The sequence below is a fragment of the Desmodus rotundus genome, chromosome 11 (assembly GCF_022682495.2).
Source record: "Desmodus rotundus isolate HL8 chromosome 11, HLdesRot8A.1, whole genome shotgun sequence".
In the NCBI taxonomy this organism is placed as follows: domain Eukaryota; kingdom Metazoa; phylum Chordata; class Mammalia; order Chiroptera; family Phyllostomidae; genus Desmodus; species Desmodus rotundus.
Window position 1 is genome coordinate 55,899,816 of NC_071397.1, and position 21,072 is coordinate 55,920,887.

General features: G+C 36.5%; 1 protein-coding gene across 4 annotated transcripts in view; it reads left to right on the forward strand.

Moving 5' to 3' along the window:
- The window catches only part of GRIK2 (glutamate ionotropic receptor kainate type subunit 2), a 598,702-nt gene that overhangs the window by 232,070 nt on the left and 345,560 nt on the right, over positions 1 to 21,072 (forward strand). For all 4 annotated transcript variants that reach the window (XM_024551764.4, XM_053914034.2, XM_024551766.4 and 1 more), the window contains exon 3: positions 1,157 to 1,414. In XM_024551764.4, coding sequence (XP_024407532.1) covers positions 1,157 to 1,414 — 258 coding nt within the window. The remainder of the gene's footprint in view (positions 1 to 1,156; positions 1,415 to 21,072) is intronic.

A 21,072-nucleotide genomic window follows, 5' to 3' on the forward strand; every position in this document is an offset into this window, starting at 1 on the left:
CCATCACATTGCATTTTATGAAGCAAATTTTATGAAACAAAATACCTGAACATTTTACAAATTAGAGTCATAAACCATCTTGGAAGGCCTGGGCCCGAACACCCCATGTAATACCTAAATCCCAATAACAATTCTTTTTGGGTGTGTTTAAATATTTGCAGGCATGGGCCTCTTAAAGCACACCATTCCATTTATGGACATTTCTTGTTTCCTTTCAAATCTATTTTTTAAAAATTTAAATTACATCATAATTCATGAGAAGCTCAAAACCATTTGTCCTTTTTCTTCCTTTTCCAGCCAAATAAAACAAAGGCCAGGTATTCAAATATTTAAAGATGATTTCATGTTTCCAATAATTACTTACTCACTTCAGTGTATCTTAAAGAATTTCATGTCCTCTCACAATATATCTATTTTTATCTGAAATCTATATTGTTTATGCCTCTCTTATTTCAATTATTATTTATATAAATAAAATTTCCTAGGAGTAAATATGAACTTCAAAATATAATTGAGACTAGTATAAAATACTTTTATAGTATCCTAAAGCCAAGTAAGATAATGAAATACTTATGTAAATTACTTCGATGTTCTTCTTACCCAATGAAACTAATCCATATGATATCAACCTTTCTGAACCATAGCAGGTTTTGCATGGGTGGTTGCACGAATAGGTTGACTATATCACCAGATATAAGCAAATACTTAACTGTACGTGGCCATAGCTTTTTAGATGAGGGGGAGACCAAATGCATTCTGATAAAAAAAATAAAATTGTAGAGAATAGCCAGTGAATTTGGGAAGGAATACTATTCTCCCAATTCCCTGATATGAACTATTTTTCCAAAATGAACATTCCCATGTTGAATTCTAAACTATTTCTCATCTGTCTCCTGACCTTTCTCCCTCCCTTAATTTCATTTGTAAAATTATTTGAACACTGAGCTGCCTGTGTGTGGGTGAATTAATTCCCTTCTAAGAAACTGAAAATGTTTGGAGTTAGACAAAATGTAAAATTAGCTAAATATAGATGTTACATTAATAAACACAAATCTTTCTTCAGAATAATACCTTTGGGTTTACAATAGTGATGTGGTGATGTCGATACACTGGCATCTCTCCTGCCAGTATTGACAGACTCCTATCTCCTCTTCAGCCTGTGATCAGCTGTCTCTCGGGGTGGCTGCCATCTTCGGGCCTTCACACAGCTCGTCGGCCAATGCCGTGCAGTCCATCTGCAACGCTCTGGGGGTTCCCCACATCCAGACCCGCTGGAAGCACCAGGTGTCTGACAACAAGGACTCCTTCTACGTCAGCCTCTACCCGGACTTCTCTTCACTCAGCCGTGCCATTCTCGACTTGGTGCAGTTCTTCAAGTGGAAGACTGTCACGGTTGTGTATGATGACAGCACTGGTAAGAACCATCAGGAGCCTTTGGAGCTGGGCCTTACATATCCATAACTTTTCTGAAACGTACTCGAGGTCCTTACTGTAGTCTTGTGTTTTTTTAAATTGAGGGATGCAAACACATGTGGCATCCAATATATGCACTAATTTCACACATCCAAACCTACATATACTTCTTTATATTTCTGAAAAAGCACGTTTTTTTCCTGGGAAGGAGCAGTTAGTATAAACTGTAATTTTGCGTGAAAGATAGAGATAATATGAACTATAATATTGAAATATTTATTCCAGAATATTTTTGCTCGGTTCAAGATGATTAATTTAAATTCTCATGATTGGCTCAGTGAAACTTATCATGAAATTCAGAATTTTGCCTTTACATGTTCTCTAGCTTTACATACAAATGATATTTATGAACACTAATGACTTTCATCTCTATAACACATTAAAGTTTGAAAAAGTGTATTTTCCTCAAATTTCAAACAATATAATATCCATTGAAATATTCAGATTGTTTGGAAATGTTTATGTGTAGACACATTTTAAGGACTTTAAAAACAGAACTTAATAAGTGGTATGTATTGGTGTCTTTAATACATTTTTGCTGGCTACAGGTTGGCTGTGCTTTCTTGTTTTAATGTATGCTTGTTAAATACATGAATGGTTATCTTGCAGTATGCATTAAAAACAAGTCTAATAGATAAATATAAGAAAGTAAACAGTAAAAATAAAATATTTTTTTTCCTGTAGTTATATTGTTGAAGAAAGTGCCTACTGTTTTGGTCATTGTAGTGATAAGGAATTTCATGGTAAGATATTTATGTGGTCTAAATAGTGCTCTTTAAATTAGAATTTTAAAATATTTTATTCTAATACCTTTCACTATATCTTGATGTTTACATCAAAATTAAAATCCATTTGAATTTAAATTCTCCCAAAGTATGCCAAGTACAAATTTGTTAATGCATTCAGTATTTAGAAATATGCAGAAATTAGTCCATTTGACAATAAAATTTACCATCTGCAAAATGACAGGCCTTCTCCCAAGAGAACAGGAAACAAGGAGTTGCAGGGTTGGAAAAACAATAAAAAGAATTAAAAAAAACATTTTAATTGGTATAAGAAAGAGTGAGTCTAAAGATACATTAATAAAGTGAAGTGAAATGTTTACAAATAATTTTAACTTTCTATGTGAATGGGTTTTCTGGTTTGTATAATATGATGGCCCAGGGCATCCTCAGTTACAGATTGATTCACATGTGTTTATAGATGGTCACGTACAGAAATATGTAAATACAAATACACATGCATTGTGAATCCATGGGCTATTTACTTCTGTTTTCTCGGATATCGTTCAGGCGAAGGCTGCCCAAATACTCTCATACACACACACACAGACACATCTATATACACACAGACACAGATCTATATACACACACACATATGGATATGTATTATTCCTTATTATCTTAAAACTACTCACAGTAGAAAGAAAGTTGGTAAATGTCCAAAATGTTTGTGGGTATACAGTTATCCCTAGACATCCCCAGGGGATGAGTTCCAGGACCAACCACAGGCACCAACATTTGTGTACACTCACACTCCTTATATAAAATGGCATAACATTTTCATATAACCTAAGCACATCTTCCTGTATGTATTATGTCATCTTTAGATTACTTATAGTATCTAATACAATATGAACACTATGTCAATACTTGTTATACTATATTGCTTAAGGAATAATGGCAAGAAGAAAAGCTGTACATGTTCAGTCCCAACACAACCATCCTAAGACCAACTACACAGCGTACAATGTGAGCTACAATGTAACCTTTTCTTTGGGTCCACAGTTGAATTCTGGGATGTTGGACCAGTGGATATAGAGGGCTGACTGTAGCATCTTTCTTCACTGTTGTGAGTGTGTGTGTGTGTGTGTGTGTGACAGTTTTATTTCATGCATGTGCTTCTTGAGTGATTGAATAAAGAAATAATGGGATTTGTGGTTGAGATCATATCAGAATTTGGTAAAATTTCATATGTAATTGATCTTTTGCTTTAATAATATAAGCGTAACACTGAGGTAAATTTAAGTGGAGAAATACATATAGTTAGCATATTAGATGTGCATACTTTTAATGGAGACTTGACTTCACATTAAATTTATTAAAATATTTTAATTCACTATTAAAAACACTTTGTCACTCATCTTACTTTGAAGGTGGCATAGATACTTGGTGAATCCAAAGGTCCTTGATTATTTAAATATTAATTCTAAGACTCACTACAGAATTATTTATAGAATAGGTATAACTTTAAAGTCCTCTGAGGGAAAAAGCTTATAATTGTTCCATTTTATGCAATATTTAATTCAAAATATATGTATTGAGCACCTGCTCCTTTCCAGGGGCAGTTACAGGTGTGTGCCTATGCCGGTGGAAGAAACAAAGTCCCAGCCTTTGCTGAGTTTCTAGTTCTCGTTTAGGGACACGTGATTGTTCATGCTTTTAATATTATTAGTAATGATCCCATTGAATTTGTCACTAGCCAGTTGTAGTTCCTTTTAATTGAAACTACTTTTGAGAACTGGGCTGTTCTTGATTTTTTTTAATAGGATAAAACTGACTCTAAGAGAGACAGATGATTCCCTTTGAAATGTATTCATAAGCATATACAGATATATTTCTTTTGTATTTTTGTATATGTTTAAAGGTCTCAAGGTAGATTTTTTTTTTTTAGTTTTGAGTTTTATTTGCAACAGGCTTATCCAAAATCAAGCATTCAAAATGACACTGCAAAATTGGTCTGTACAGTTTTTCAAAAAATTATTTTATTATTATTCTATTACAGTTGTCTGCATTTATCCCCTCCACCGAGCCATCCCCCACCTCCCTCCCCTGATTGCACCCCCCCTTGGTTTTGTCCATGTGTCCTTTATAGTTGTTCCTAAAAACCCTTCTCTCTTCCTCCCATATCCCCTCCAGCCTCCCCTATGGTTACTGTCAGATTGTTCTTAATTTCAAGGTAGAATTTTAATGATGGAATTTAACAGAGAATGTTTAAACTTTGAAGTGAACAATATGACCACTGTATTTAATCATGTGGGAGGAAATCTGATTACAGGGAGGACTGTGAACTGAAAGGGGAAAAAATCCACCTCATACCCAACAAGATGAGCATCATTGACTTCATTATGGACTGAATGTATCTGCAATGTACTGTAGGGCACATTGTGCCATTTTATTTATGTTCCCTTTTTCCTTTCCAGATTCATCTATTATGCATGCCATTCCTCCCATTTATATTCATTTCTGTTTTGTTGTGTTGTCCAGTTTGATACATGATAATTATACTTCTATCCAGCCTTTGTTCCCACCCCCAAAACAGATGGGATGATAGATGAAATATAGTGCTGCAGTAGGAGAAATTCTTAGAATGATGTTAACAGGCGCTGTTTATTTTTTATGATAATTAGCATTTGTTGTTGTCATGGATGAATGCTTTTAAACACCCTGAAAGTTTGTTCTGGCTCTGAATGATGTCCAAAGATGATGGAAAAGAATTGGCTCCAGAAACAAAGCTGTGTTTCTGTCAGTCACTTTGGAGCATATGATTCATTTTAAATATAGACTAAAAATAAGTTGGTTAGCTGTCTGCTTGTAAGCAATTCCAGGATAAGTTGTGAATATTTGCTTTAAAATCCCTGTGTTTCATCTTTGTTTATAGATCAGCAGTCCATTATCATAGAAGTCTGGACTAGTAAACAAGTCTGGGAATCTATTCTCAGTTTTGCTACTAAATGACTGGCACAACTTTGGGGGAAAAAGAAGAAGAAGGGGGTGGAAATGACTACAGAAACGAGTTATAATACCATAGGCATTGAGTAGCTACTATTACATAAACTATTTCACGTAACCTTCAATGGAATTTTATGAGTCCTAAAGAAAATGGGTTTTTATTCCACCATCCCTGCTTCCTCCAGTGACTGGCTCTTCTGCCTACCAGCAGCTTAAGACAGAAGCCTGAATATCTTCCTTGTTCCTTCCTTTCTTTGGCCCCACAGTCAAGCTCTAACAGTTCTCAGTTCCCCAGCCCTATGATGTCTAAAATCTGCCCATTTCTTTCCTCCTCTCTATCACTTCTTAGGTCATCTCCCATCTGGATTATCACTAACAGCCTTTTTACTGGTCTTCCTACTTCAAATCTGCATCCACTAACTAATTCAGTCTCTGCACTACAGTTGGAATAATTTTAAAAAATGCAATTCTGGCCCTGAGTGGCATGGCTCAGTGGGCTGGGCATTGTCCTGCAGACCATTCCTGGTCAGGGCACATACCCACGTTGTGGGCCAAGTCCCCAGCTAGGGGCATGTGGTAGGCAACTGACTGATGTTTCTCTCGCACGTTGGTGTTTCTCTCCCTCTCCTTCTCCCTCTCTTCCCTTCTTGCTAAAAATAAATAAATAAAATCTTTAAAAATGCAACTCAGATCCATTGTTCTGTTAATAGTTTCTCATTGCTCTAAGGATAAACTTTTGAAAAAGGCTATAAAACCTGCCATGATCTAGTCCCTCGACCTCTCCAGTGACATTTGAATCTAAATCCCTTGCTTATGTCTTTCCAATTGAGCCATTAAACTTCTTTAAGTTTCTGAAAATACTATTTTGTCCCCCTGAAAAGCTCTCACACTGGCCCCTGCTCCTCCTACCCACTAAGTGCACACACATGTGCACGGGCACACTTGCACGTACTCGCACAGGCTCACACATATCTTCTGGGCTTAGATGTCACAAAGGAAGCTGCCCTTACTCCAGCTCTCAAGCCTGAAATGGGAGTCCCCCACGTACCCTCCTAGCACTGCAGTACTCACATGAGCCTCCCCTCAGGGACATGCATCTCATCAGCAATGGTATTTTTTGGCTATCTTTTCTACCATATCAAAGATGTTTCTGAGTAGAATGGACACTAAAGCTTCTCACCATTCTATCACTATCTCCTAGATGTTGACTGGCTCATAAAAGTACCTCAATAAATATTTAAGAAATGAATTCTTGAAGAGGTACTATTATATTGATTTTTTTAAACAAAGAAACAATGGATTAAATAATCTGCCCAAAATTTTATAGGAAAGCTAGAGTTAGTTGGGGCTTATATCTGTAATTAAACTATAATTAAACATATATTTACTCATTTGATTATTTAAAAAATCATCAAGACTCTTCTGTATACCAGTGGCTATGTTAGCCACAAAGGATAGTATTGCAATTAAACTTTGACCATTTCTCCATGGGCTCAGGTAGAGTGAGGGGGGAAGGGGCAAAAACAAGTAAGCAGGACCCTATTACAGTGTGGCAAGAACAGATAAGGATGAGAAAACCATGCTGTGGCAGCTTAGGAGAAGAAGGTTTTAGAGCTGCCTAGAGAAGGCAGACGGTTTGGAGAAGGTGACATTATTGTGAAGTTATCATGAGATTACAAGTGGGAATACTTCAAGTAGAGGAGGTGGGGCGGAGGGTGTGGAATGTGAAGACGCGAGGATGCCTGAGGGAGTCAGTGTGTCAGGGAACTACAAGCATTTCATTATGACTGAGCATCAGAAACAATAAAGATAAGGAATGATGAGGGAGAATTTATAAAAGGCCAAGATAGGAGAAATCACAGAAAGCTCTCTACTAGCTACTCCACCTTTCCTCTTCCCCCCAAACCCCCTGGAAGTTATAGGACCTGTCATACCTGTGTGACATGACCCTACTTTCCAAGCCACCATTGTATGCCTCAGGGATGGGCATGTACCCATTTAGTTCCTTTGCTAAGAAGTCAGGAAAGGACATAGGGAGAGGGACACCAAATGGCCTGGACCCTGGGTGTCCAACCTTTTGGTGTCTCTGGGCCATACTGGAAAAAGAAGAGTTCTCTTGGGTCACACATTAAATACATTGCAACATGTAATTAGAAAAAAATCTCAATATTTTAAGTGAATTTATGATATTGTGTTGGGTCACATTCATAGTCACCCTGGGCCACATGTGTCCCATGGTCCACAGGTTGGACACCCCCGGCATGGACTATCATGGTTACTATGGTCTTTGATGTCAGAACATTCATTCTGGATTAAAGTTCTGTCTGTGTTTTGTTATTTTCAACAAGTTTCTTCGCTTTAAAAACCTAAGTTGACACATTTGTAAACTGAAGGTAACATACTTCAGGGATTGTAGTAGTGCCTAGTGAAATATATAACATGCTTCATAGAACCCACATAGTAGAGGCTTAAAACTCACCATACAAACGCTATGGGCTATGTGCCATTTATTCCTTACCCTCTAAGAAGAATGATTTGTTACTGACTCCACATTTTTTTAATATGATAAAATTTAGATGGAAAGGGTTGAGGTCATTTGCCCAAGGTCACATAGCCAATAAATGGTAGGTCTGGGTTTTGACCTTAGGCAGTCAACTCCAGAGTCCATCCTGTTAAATGTTTGTGAAATATGTTAGTTATGTTTTTTTTTTTTTTTTTGAATTTAGAACAGTTGCTTTTATTGTACAAGAATAACGTATAACTTGAGCCCTTTAGTTCTGCAACACTTACATTTTTTTTTCTTTTTTTTTTTTTTATTGTTATTTAATTACAGTTGTATGCCTTTTCTCCCCATCCCTTCACCCCACCCCAGGTGAACCCACTTCCCTCCCCCACCTCCACCCTCCCCCTTGGTTCTGTCCATTCCAGCAGCGGAATTACTGGGTCAAAGGGCAGTTCCATTTTTAGTTTTCTGAGGAAATTCCATATTGTTTTCCACAGTGGCCTCACCAGTCTGCATTCCCACCAACAGTGCACGAGGGTTCCCTTTTCTCCGCATCCTCTCCAACATTTGTTTGTGGATTTGTTTATGTTGGCCATTCTGACTGGTGTGAGATGATACCTCATTGTGGTTTTAATTTGCATCTCTCTGATGGCTAGTGATGCTGAGCATCTTTTCATATGTCTCTGGGCCTTCTGTATGTCTTCCTTGGAGAAGTGTCTGTTCAAGTCCTTTGCCCATTTTTTAATTGGGTTGTTTGTCTTCCTGGAGTGGAGTCGTGTGAGTTCTTTATATGTTTTGGAGATCAGGCCCTTGTCTGAGGTATCATTGGCAAATATGTTTTCCCATATTGTTGGTTCTCTTTGTAATTTGGTGCTGTTTTCTTTAGCCATGCAGAAGCTTTTTATTTTGATGAGGTCCCATTTGTTTATTCTTTCCTTTATGTCCCTTGCTTTAGGGGATGTGTCTGTGAGGATGTTGCTGCGTGGAATGTCTGAGATTTTCCTGCCAATGTTTTCCTCAAGGACTTTTATGGTGTTACGGCTTATATTTAAGTCTTTTATCCATCTTGAGTTTATTTTCGTGTATGGCGTAAGTTGGTGATCGAGTTTCATTTTTTTGCACGTAGCTGTCCAGATCTCCCAACACCATCTGTTGAAGAGACTGTTTTTGCTCCATTTTATGCTCCTGCCTCCTTTGTCAAATATTAATTGATCGTATAGATTTGAGTTTATTTCTGGGCTCTCTATTCTGTTCCATTGGTCTATGTGCCTGTTTTTATGCCAGTACCAGGCTGTTTTGATTACCGTGGCCTTGTAATACAGTTTGATATCAGGTATTGTGATACCTCCTGCTTTGTCCTTCTTTCTCAAAATTGCTGCTGCTATTCGAGGTCGTTTATGGTTCCATATGAATTTCTGCAATGTTTGTTCTATATCTGTGAAATATGTCATGGGTACTCTAATAGGGATTGCATTGAATCTATAAATTGCTTTGGGTAGTATGGCCATTTTGATGATGTTAATTCTTCCAATCCATGAACATGGTACATGCTACCATTTGTTTGTATCTTCCTTAATTTCTTTCTTCAGTGTTGTGTAGTTTTCTGAGTACAGGTCTTTTACCTCCTTGGTTAGGTTTATTCCTAGGTACTTTATTTTTCTTGTTGCTATATCAAATGGGATTTTTTTCCTGATTTGTGTTTCTGCAGTTTCATTGTTGGTGTACAGGAATGCCTTTGATTTCTGGGTATTGACTCTGTATCCAGCTATTTTGCCAAATTCATTTATTAGGTCGAGTAGTTTTTGAGTGGAGTCTATAGGGTTTTCCATGTACACTATCATGTCATCTGCAAACAGTGACAGTTTCATTTCCTCCTTTCCAATTTGGATGCCTTTTATTGCTTTTTCTTGTCTGATTGCTGTGGCTAGGACTTCCGATACTATGTTGAATAGGAGTGGTGAGAGAGGGCATCCTTGTCTTGTTCCTGATCTTAGTGGGAAAGCTCTAAGTTTTTGTCCATTGAGTGTGATGTTGGCTGTAGGTCTCTCATATATGGCCTTAATTATGTTGAGGACTGCTCCCTTTATTCCCACTTTGCTGAGTGTTTTTATCAGAAATGGGTGCTGTATCTTATCGAACGCTTTTTCCGCATCTATTGATATGATCATGTGATTTTTGTCTTTGCTGTTGTTGATGTGATGTATTATGTTTATTGATTTGCGAATATTGTACCATCCTTGCATCCCTGGGATGAATCCCACTTGGTCATGGTGGATGATCTTTTTAATATATTGCTGGATGCGGTTTGCTAATATTTTGTTGAGAATTTTAGCGTCTATGTTCATCAGCGATATTGGCCTGAAGTTTTCTTTCTTCGTTGTGTCTTTATCTGGTTTTGGGATTAGGATGATGTTGGCTTCATAAAAAGAGTTTGGGAGTCTTCCATCAGTTTGGATTTTTTCGAATAGTCTGTGAAGGATAGGGGTTAGTTCTTCCTTAAATGCTTTGTAGAAATCTCCTGTGAAACCATCTGGTCCAGGGCTTTTGTGTGATGGGAGTTTCTTGATGACTGCTTCAATTTCCTTTGCTGATATTGGTCTGTTCAGGTTTTCTGCTTCTTCTTCAGTCAGTTTTGGAACATTATATTTTTCTAGAAATGTGTCCATTTCATCTAGGTTTTCAAATTTCTTAGCATATAGGTCTTCATAGTAATTTCTTACGATCCTTTGTATTTCTGTGGTATCAGTTGTAATCTCTCCACTTTCATTTCTAATGGAAGTTTATTTGGATCCTCTCTCTTTTCTTCTTGATAAGCCTACTTAAAGGCTTGTCGATTTTGTTTATCTTTTCAAAGAACCAGCTTCTGGATTCATTGATCCTTACAATTGTGCTTTTAGTCTCTATGTCATTTAGTTCTGCTCTGATCTTGGTTATTTCCTTCCTTCTGCTTGCTCTGGGCTGTCTTTGTTGTTGTTCCTCCAGTTCTTGTAGGCGTAGGGTTAGGTTGTTTGTGTGAACTGTTTCTAACTTCTTAAGGTCGGCCTGTATTGCTATGAACTTCCCTCTCAGGACTGCCTTTGCTGTGTCCCATAGGTTTTGGGTTGTTGTGAGTTCGTTTTCATTTGTTTCCAGGAAGTTTTTGATTTCTTCCCTAATCTCGTTCTTGACCCATTCATTGTTTAATAGCATGCTATTCAGTCTCCATGATTTTGAGTGTTTTGGGTTTTTACCCTTGGGGTTGGTTTCTAGTTTCAGACCCCTGTGGTCAGAGAAGATGCTTGATATGATTTCAATTTTCTTGAATTTGTTGAGGGTTGCTTTGTGTCCTATCATGTGGTCTATCTTTGAAAAAGTTCCATGGACACTTGAAAAGAATGTGTATTTTGCTTCTTTGGGATGAAAAGCTCTGTATATATCAGTTAAGTCCATTTCCTCTAGGGTATTGTTAAGTGACACAATATCTTTGTTAATCTTTTGTTTGGAAGACCTGTCCATTTTTGATAGTGGGGTGTTAAAATCCCCTACTATAATTGTGTTGCTGTCAATATCTTTCTTGAAATCCTCCAAGATTTTCCTTATGTATTTGGGTGCTCCTATGTTGGGTGCATATATATTTATAATGCTTATGTCTTCTTGGTGGATTCTTCCTTTGAGTATTATGAAGTGACCTTCTGGGTCTCTCTTTATGGCCCTTCTTTGGAAGTCTATTTTGTCTGATATGAGTATTGCTACCCCTGCTTTTTTTTCCTGTCCGTTTGCTTGGAAAATTTGTTTCCAGCCCTTCACTTTCAGTCTGTGTAAGTCTTTTGTCCTGAGATGGGTTTCTTGTAGGCAGCATATGTGTGGGTCATGTTTTCTTATCCATTCAGCTGTTCTATGTCTTTTGATTGGAGCATTTAATCCATTTACGTTTAAGGTTATTATCGATAGGTAATTATTCCTTGCCATTATTTCCTACCTGTGTTCCTCTGTCTTTCTCTTTTCCTTCCTTTCCTTAAAGCAGTCCCTTTAGCATCTCTTGCAGAGCTGGTTTGGTGGAGCTGTATTCTTTTAGACTTCTTTTGTCTGGGAAGCTCTTTATTTGGTCTTCTATCTTGATTGAGAGCCTTGCTGGGTAAAGTAGTCTTGGTTGGAGGCCTCTGGTTCTCATTACTTGGAATATTTTTTGCCATTCTCTTCTGGCTTGGAGCGTTTCCATTGAGAAGTCAGTTGCTAACCTTATTGGGGCTCCCTTGTATGTTACTTCCTTTTTCTCCCTTGCTGCCTTTAAGATCCTCTCTTTGTCTTGGAAATTTGCCATTTTAATTATGATGTGTCTTGCAGTGGGTCTCTTTGGGTTCCTCTTGTTTGGGACTCTCTGTGATTCCTGGATTTGGGTGACTTTTTCTCTCCTCAGATTAGGGAAATTTTCCATCATTACTCTTTCAAACAGGTTTTCTATCCCTTGCTCTTCTTCTTCTCCTTCTGGTATTCCTATTATACGGATATTGTTACGTTTCATGTTGTCCTGCATTTCCCTTATTGCCTCTTCATTCTTTCTGAGCCTCTTTTCCTTTTCTTGCTCCTTCTGGGTGTTTTTTTCTACTTTATCCTCCAGCTCGCTGATCCGATCCTCTGCTTCATCAAGTCTGCTTTTAATTCCTTCTACTGTGTTCTTCAATTCAGAAATTGTATTCTTCATTTCCGCTTGGCTCTTGTTGATATTTTCTATTTCCTTTTTCATGTTGATATAGTTTGCAGTGAGTTCATTGTAGTTTCCTTGTAGTTTCTGGTAGTTCTCTTTGAGCTCAGAGAGCTCAGTGAGCTTCCTGATGACCATTGCTTTGAACTCAGTATCTGATAGTTGACTTGCCTCTTTTTCGGTTAGTATTCTTTCTGAGACTTCCTCCTTTCCTTTCATTTGGGAATTGTTTCTTTGTCTTCCCATTGTTTGTGAGGCTCTTCTTGTTGGCCTCTGCTTCTTAAATTGCTTTGTTCTGAATCCCTGGGTTAATGATATGAACTTCTATGGTAGAATGCCAATGGGATTCGGTGGTGCTGTCTCCTTACTCTCCTGTGCTCGCTGGTCTTGAGCTGACGTTTATGTGTTTAACACGGTCTAACTCTAGTCTTTTCAGCACTCCAGGTTTTGTTGTCGCACCGTCAGATCTTTCAATGTCCTCTATCTTTGGTCTCTGATCTTCGTATATGCTGGAATACTGTTGGCTGTTCGCTCTGCTCCTCAGATCAGCTAGGTATTTCCCTGGCGTTGCGGGGAAGTGGATTCCGCTCCCACCTATGTTGCCGCCATCTTCCCGTCCCCCGTTAGTTATGTTTTTTAATTGATTCATTTTGTTCTTCTTCTTTTAAAAAAGAAAAACACAGTCAGAATTATTTCTGGCAAAAGCTCTCTGACTATAGTGTGAAGAATATATTGGAGCTCCTGAGATATGGTGAGGGAATAGGAAAAGACCAAAAACAAGAAAATTTCTGAAATAGTCAAGTCTAAAAAACATTAACAGTCTCACTTAGGGAGGTTTTCATGAAGTGATGTTGGGGTAGAGAATTCTAGAAAAATTTAGGAAATACAGATTGCAGTATTTAATAAGTAAATAGGGGAGGAGGTGATGGAGGCAGAGAATATCAGAATGGCCTTTACCAGATGATGTTTCATAGCAGATGAAACATTCTGGTATGGGCTACGAATCAATGACACACTTACCTAAAAGGGGAAGACAATAAAGTGAGACTGGGGAGAAGGCACAGTACATCTTGTTCTTAACACATTAAGTTTGAAGCTGCTATGAAGTATTCCCTAGTAATCATTCAGTGGTGTTGGAGGTATTAGTACTTCTTGAAAAACAGGGATTTAGTAGGTATATTATACCTCCATTGGTATTTTTTTCATCTCTATTTGGGCTTTTTTTTTTTTTTGTCATATGAGGAAATGAAGACAACTGACTACAAAAACAGGATTATGGTCCAAGGAAGTTCAGAGTCATGTCAGTGAGTAAGCAGCCATGGGGATGAATACAGACAAGAAAATAAGTTAGGAGAGAGAATGTAAGTTTCTTAAATTAAGGTATATAACATTTAACAAATGAAGCTTTGGTTAATTTCCATTTTATGAATATAAAATAGGCCAGGGACTTTATCCTAAGCAAAAGCAGAAATGTTTTCTTTACTAACTTTATTAACTTGGATGAAGTATATTTAATAGACTATGTTCTAGATACATCTGTGTGAGCTTTTTGAGTTAACATAATAAAATATAAAGTTAATAAATAGTAAAAATGTATTTTATTTTATCTTGGACCTATGTTTAAATTGGAAAAAATAGAATAATTAAGTAGAGTAAGTCAATATAAAATACATATTTCTGTAAGACACTCATTTTTTAATAACATAACAATTTTTGTATTGCTAAATGGATAACTAAACAACTTCAGTTTTATTTCAGGGAGTGAGGTAATTGGGATCTAAGATGATTATATGTTGTATCTTCTAACTACAAAGCTTCAAGTTCTCTGATTCCAAATGCAAATACAATTAGCAGTTATGAGCTAAACCTATTATCTGGATATACCTGGACTGGTGTTTCCACAAAGTAGATTTTGCTTGAATATAGCTTCTTTATTTCTATTTAAGCAAACATAAAGATTATTTAAAATATTATTACTTGGATTCTTAGTACATGAGAGTGAATATTTTTAAATACTCATAGAACTAATCCTTTCTCTAAGTTTAAAAATCTTTAAATATATGCCAACACTAAAAAGCAAAAATAAAATTTGTAACCTACAACAATCACACAATTCATATTCCTGCCTCTAGTGAAATTAATGCATATGTAGGTATAAGCAAAAACCAGGGGTGGATTTGGTACCGGACCTCAATAATTAGTAATATCTGCCTTGGAAAAGAAAAATATCGTAAAATGAGAATAATTCCCTAGTGAAGACCGGAACACTGCCAGTTTTCCTCAATTCAAATCTGGAGCATACAGGCATGAGCCTCTTGGTGGCTATTTTCCGACAGCCCTTTCCTGTTCTTGTCTTTCTCCCTCTCTCTGCAGCACAGGGGGAAGCTGAGTACTTATGTCTCTGATGCCCATGCCAGCGTTGACTATTCTTCAGGGAAAAATAACGCTCTCCTATTTTGACTTCTGTGCCATCTTTCTCTCTTTATTACCCCTTCTTTTCAACCATTTATTCCCATTCTTATACTCTTGAACTCTTTATTCTTTCCCTGGTCCTTAAAAGCTGATGTTGCTCAAGGCTTTAGTCCCATTCTACTTGCTTTCTACTTGTTCACCTCACTGCTAATGATGGAGAGTGAGGTGAACATGTAGACTCATGGTTTTCTACTTGTTCATTAGAAACTAACCCATGCCTTCCTCTGCCTATGCAGTCATGTGCTATTTAATAATGGAGATACATTTTCAGAAATGTGTTTTTACATGATATTATCATTATGTGAACATCATAGAGTGCACTTAAACAAACCAGGATGCTATAGCCTGTTACACACATAGGCTGTATGTCATATCACTGTCATATATGAAGTCTTCATCGACCTGAACATTGTTCTACAGTGCATGACTGTATGTTGCAGACTCACTGACCTACAACTTCGGTTGTTTCTACTGAGCTCCATACTCACAGATCTAGCCACTCACTGATCATCTTTATATGGATGTCTCCCAGGCATGTCTAACCCAACATGATAAGAACCAATCTCATTATCTGTTCCCCAAAACTTGCTTTTCCTCCTGGATTTACCTCTTTATCCCGTTTCCCAGCCAGATCCTACTGATCATTCTAGATTTGTCTTTCTCTTATCCCTTATTTCCAATTGACCACCTAATACACCTCATTTTTATTGCGCACCTTTTAAATTTAGCTCTCTCCTCTATCCCTGCTCCCTGTCTTAGTTAACATCCTTATTTATCATTTATCTCCTGACCATGTTCTGCCCACTGCTCTATTTAAGCTCATCTGTGTGATGAAGACAGAATAGTCTTTTTAAAAATGGCAGTCTGGCCATGTCAGTTCCAGGCCTACAGCTGATTGGGGGATCCTCTGTTTTTAGAGGGAAGAGAGCTAATTCCTCAACATGACACATGCAACATCCGTCATTGGCATTCTCATGCCTCTCTGATTTTAGTTCCCTGGTATTTCTTCTGACCATACTTATGCTACAACCTTCCTTACATAGTTGTAGTTCTCCTTTTCCAGTTGTGCTCTGTCTGCTGTGGCAAAGTCTCTCCTGCTGTGCAGAAATTGTTCTCTCTGCCTGGTATGTCCTTCCCCTTGGTGACTGACCACCTTCAGGATGCGCCCTAAAATATTCTGACAAAGTGTAAACGTGTAGTAATCTTCTCTGATTCCTACTCATGTGAGTTGATGACTCTATTCTCTGTGTGTATGACACAAGAGTTAATTTAGTTGGTAAAATAATTCATCACGAGTTCTGTAGTAAAGTTTATTTTCATCATATTCACCTAACTTTGTTTTTTTTTAAATTTTTATTTATTTATTTATTTTTAGAGTGGTAAAGGGAAGGAGAAATAGAGGGATAGAAAAATCAATGTGTGGTTGCCTCTTGCATGCCCCCTACTGGGGACTTGGCCTGCAACCCAGGCATGTGCCCTGACTGGGAATGGAACCAGCAACCCTTTGGTTCTCTGGCCAGCACTCAACCCACTGAGTCACTCCAGCCAGGGCTCATCTAACTTATTTATCAAGGGTGATGTTTTCCCAGGCATGAGATGCCCAATTATTTTATAATTAATTCAACTATTCATTTACTTCTTTGTTTTTTAAAAATGTATTCCTCTTTTCTAGTACACAAATAATTATCAAACATTTTCTATGTGTCAGCATTGTTCCAGTTACTGGAGGTACAAGAATGAACAAAACAGACAAAAATTCTTTGCCTGGTGGAATTTGTATTCTAGTTTGGGTGATAATAACAAAATTAATACATATATTATATAGTATCAAATGTGGTAAGTGGTAAGTATTATGGATAGAAGTAAAGGAGGGAAGGTATTTGGGGAGTGCAACTTAATATTGCAATATTAAGTTGAGTTGTCAGAAGTGACTTTACTTACAAGGTAACACTTGAGCCAAGACTTGAATGAGCTGAGGAATATGCCATGGGAATATCTGAAGGAAAATTTTCACAGAAAAAGCAAGTAGAAAAAAAGTAACTAAGGGAGAAAGAGAGAAAGAATTTCAAGGAAGGGAATTTATTTCTTGTGATTTTCAGTTTGGCGAAGCTTCTGGGGAAACTGAAAACTGAAGATTTTTGTGGCATTGTTTTACATTTGTGTACATGTTTATGTGTGTGTGTGTGCATATGTGGTTATGTGTGTGTGTGTGTGTGTGTATATATATATATATATAGTCCCTTATTTTCTTGGCAACAGTAATACAATTTGCAATTTGTTTAAAAATAAGTCAGTGTAGAGACTTTTATGCTTAGAGGCTCATTTTTATATGAGTAACTTAGAAATGATTATGGTCCACAACAACAACCTCTAAAAAAGTGACAGAATTCATTTTAAACTACAGTAAGACCTCAGATAAAGGAGACATGTCTATTTCAGCAATTTGTAATAAACTATTTATCAGGAACTCAATTCAAAATATATTGATTCTGTATCAGAAACATATTTTAAAAATTCCTGAAACTGAATGAATTAAAGCCTAGATTTGATTCTCATGGTATATATCAGGTTAACACAACTGCCTTCTAAAGCAGTTTTCTTTATCCTACTCAACATTGTATAAATGTTTATCTTGTTTTAAATATAAGTTATGTAAAATACATTTCAGAAAAAATTTCTGGAATCAAAAATTTGGGGAGGGCAAGAAAGGATTAACACCCAAATTCTAGACAGGCTAATTGTCCATAATTGTTTCAGAATTATTTCAGATGGGAGATGGCACAGTGTCTACCCTGATAGTATTTCAGTGACACAAAAAAGAACTCAAGAAACAAATTTTGTTTGTATAAGTACATTAAATACATACCAAGTCTATCTGTGATAAACAGAGCCTTGACTTCTAAAAGCTAATGACAATCCAAAACCTTATAGCTCTCCCTTCCCCATATAATGACCAAAGACATTATTTTACTGTTTATAAACACTTTCATTTCTGCAAATCCAATTCTTTCTTTTGTTTAAAAATATTACATAACAAAAATTAAAATTAAAATCCCAAACATTGGTTTTTTATTGATATTATAAAAGTGATTTTTTGCACTACTGTTAACACTAGAAATTCCTGGGCCAACTCCTCGGATTTAGTAACTCTGGGCTTATACCCAAGGTCTTGCAATTGGACAAGTCATTACTAGTGTTTACCAGTATCTGATTATCTCCGCTTCTGGACTTCAGCAGATTAGAGTTCCCTAATCCTCAAATTTAATTGTGGCCACATGCATTGCTGCGTTGATGAAACAGGAAGAGTAGTATTGCCCATTTCCAGGTAAAAGCATTTCATTACCTGGCACTAATATTCTGGCTTACTCATTCCCTGTCAGAACACTTGTACTATACATTCAAAGCATCCTAAAATGCTGAGCCAAAATACTGAAGATAGCAGCCATGGAGAAATTTTTAGATCTATAGCAGACCTTGCTTTTATGAGACACACAATTTTCTTCTATTAAATCACTGTGATTTGGGGATTGATTTTTCCTACAGCATAACCTAGTCTAGTAATTCTCAAAATTTTCTGTGCAATGAAATAATTAGGATAACTTGTTAAACACACCTGGCTCCTCTTAATCCCAGCTTCTGAGTTAGGAGGCAGAGAATGTGTCCTGAAGCTTTTCTTTCCTATCAATTGCCAGGTAATTATCATGCTGCTGATTCAGCGACCACACTTTGATCCATCTTATCTTGAATAATATGCAAGTAATTATATATTAAAAATAATTCTTGCTAAGTGAAAACTTGTTAATAGAATAAACAAAGGCATGTTTTACAGATAAAAACCAATTTAACTATTTTAAGCAAACCTAGAATGAATTATAGTGATTTAACACTGTCAAATTATCAATCACTTATTCAGTTGTCTGAACTTGCACACTAAGTAGTTTTCATTATGTAAGTATTCCTATCCTTAGAGTAAAATAGTTTTGAGTTTATTGTAATATGGGGGAAGAACATTATATTTTAAATATAGTAAAATTTATTAAGTGTAAATTAATAAGATTTAGAATAATCTAGCATTTATAAAATGATTTATAGTGTCCATTTCAGCAAATTTATAAATAGTTTTACTTTTTAATTTAACTTTAAACTAATTTTTCAAAAAATACTAATTGTATGACTAATGCTTCTGATTTGTCAATTAAGCATATTTTAAAATCTCCTGTTCCATTTTCACAATTAGCTTTTTATTATTTTATCCAATTGAAATAATTAGGTTGGCATTAAAGAGAGAAAATTAAGACAGCCCCTGAAATCTTAACACTAACTTGTTAATTACCTTATTAATTACACAATGAAAAATGACAAGCCATAATTTCCTTTCCTAAAGTATGGCTGAAGGCCAGGAGCTATCTTATTGGCATATTGAGACGAAAGCAAATGAGGCCATTTTTTTTCTCTTAAGTACCATCAGATGTCACTGGAAACTTTGCCAAGAAACTAGATCACTGCTTTAAATATAATCTTAAAATATTGTTTTATCTATTCTTAAAGGAAACAATACCTATTATAAGAAGTAACATGACACTCAATAGCCAAAAAACAAACAGTCCAATTAAAAAATGGGTAGAGGACCTAAACAGATGTTTTTCCAAAGAAGACATACAAGTGGCCAACAGGTCCTTGAGAAGCCATGAGGGGATTGCAAATCAAAGCCATAATGAGCTCTCACCTGATACTTGTCAGAGGGACTGTTATTAAAAAGCCTAGAGATAAGTGTTGGCAAGGGTGTGGAAAAAAGTGAGTACTTGTGCACTGTTGATGGAAATAGAAATTGGTACAGCTAATATGGAAAAACACATGGAGATTCCTCAAAAGATTAGACATAGAACTACCATGTGATCCACCAATCCCACTTCTGGGTATGAGTCCAAAGGAAACGAAATCAGGATCTCTAAGGGACAACTGTACTCCCACGCTCACTCCAGCATTATTCACAATAACTGAAGCATGAAAACAACCTAAGTGTTCATCCAAGGGTGAATGGGTACACAGATGTGGTGTATGTACCACAGTTTACACACACACCCACAGTGGGGTATTACTCAGCCACGAGGAGGAAGGAAATCCTGACATTTGCAACAACATAGTTGGAGCTTGAGGGTATTCTATGTGAAATAAGTCAGAGAAAGTCAGGTATTGTGTGATCTCACTTATGTACGGAATCTAACAAGGATGAACTCAGAAACAGCGAATAGAATGGTTGTCAGCTAGGGGGTGGTGGTAGTGTCTGGGAATGTAATGTATAGCACGGTAACAATACTGTATTATAGACTTGAAAGTTGCTAAAAGAGTAGATATTAAATATTCTCACCCTCTTTCCCTCAAAAAGAAATAGTATTTATATGAGGTGATGGAGGTAATAGCTAACCCTATTGTAATAATAATTTTGCAGTATGTATGTATACCAAATCATGATATTGTGTACCTTAAAGTTACACAAAATTATATGTCAGTTATATCTCAAGAAAGCTGGAAAAGAGGTAATGTGACAAAAGTATTTGTTCTTATACTTAAAAAAAAAATCCGAAGAGCACTGCCCAGATTTTAGCTATTAGAACTTTGAAAGGGGTTTCTTTTACCTTTAGCCTACAGCAAAGATCAAAGAGCATTCAGAAGCTATTGCCAAATCAGACACGCACAGAATGGTTTTTTCTACCTGTTGAAGCAGAGATCTTGAAAGCAAAACTTTTTTTCAGTAGAGTGGAATAAATCTTAATTATTCAGAGCAACTTTTACATAACAGCAGCCTACTGTGATATGGTTTGCATAATTATGTACTTATTTTCTTTAATACAATTTAATTTATTGCTTCGCCATTCAGGAGATTGGGATAGCCCTACAAGGCTTTGTAGAACTGACATTGTTTGTAACTCTGCTGGTAGTTCAGAGTAGAGATAGACTTCAACTTCTGGGCAATATTTGGTTGTAGTAGTCTTAAAACATGTATTAGAGCATCATGATATTCCACTCAGATTTTTCTCTATTTTTAATTGTGGTAAAATACACACAGCATAAAATATACCATCTTAACTATTTTCAAGTGTAAAGTTCAGCAGTATTAAGTATATTTACACTGTCGTACAACCAATCTCCAGAACCTTTTTTATCTTGCAAAACTGAAATTCTGGACCCCATAAAATCTCCGCCCCATTTCT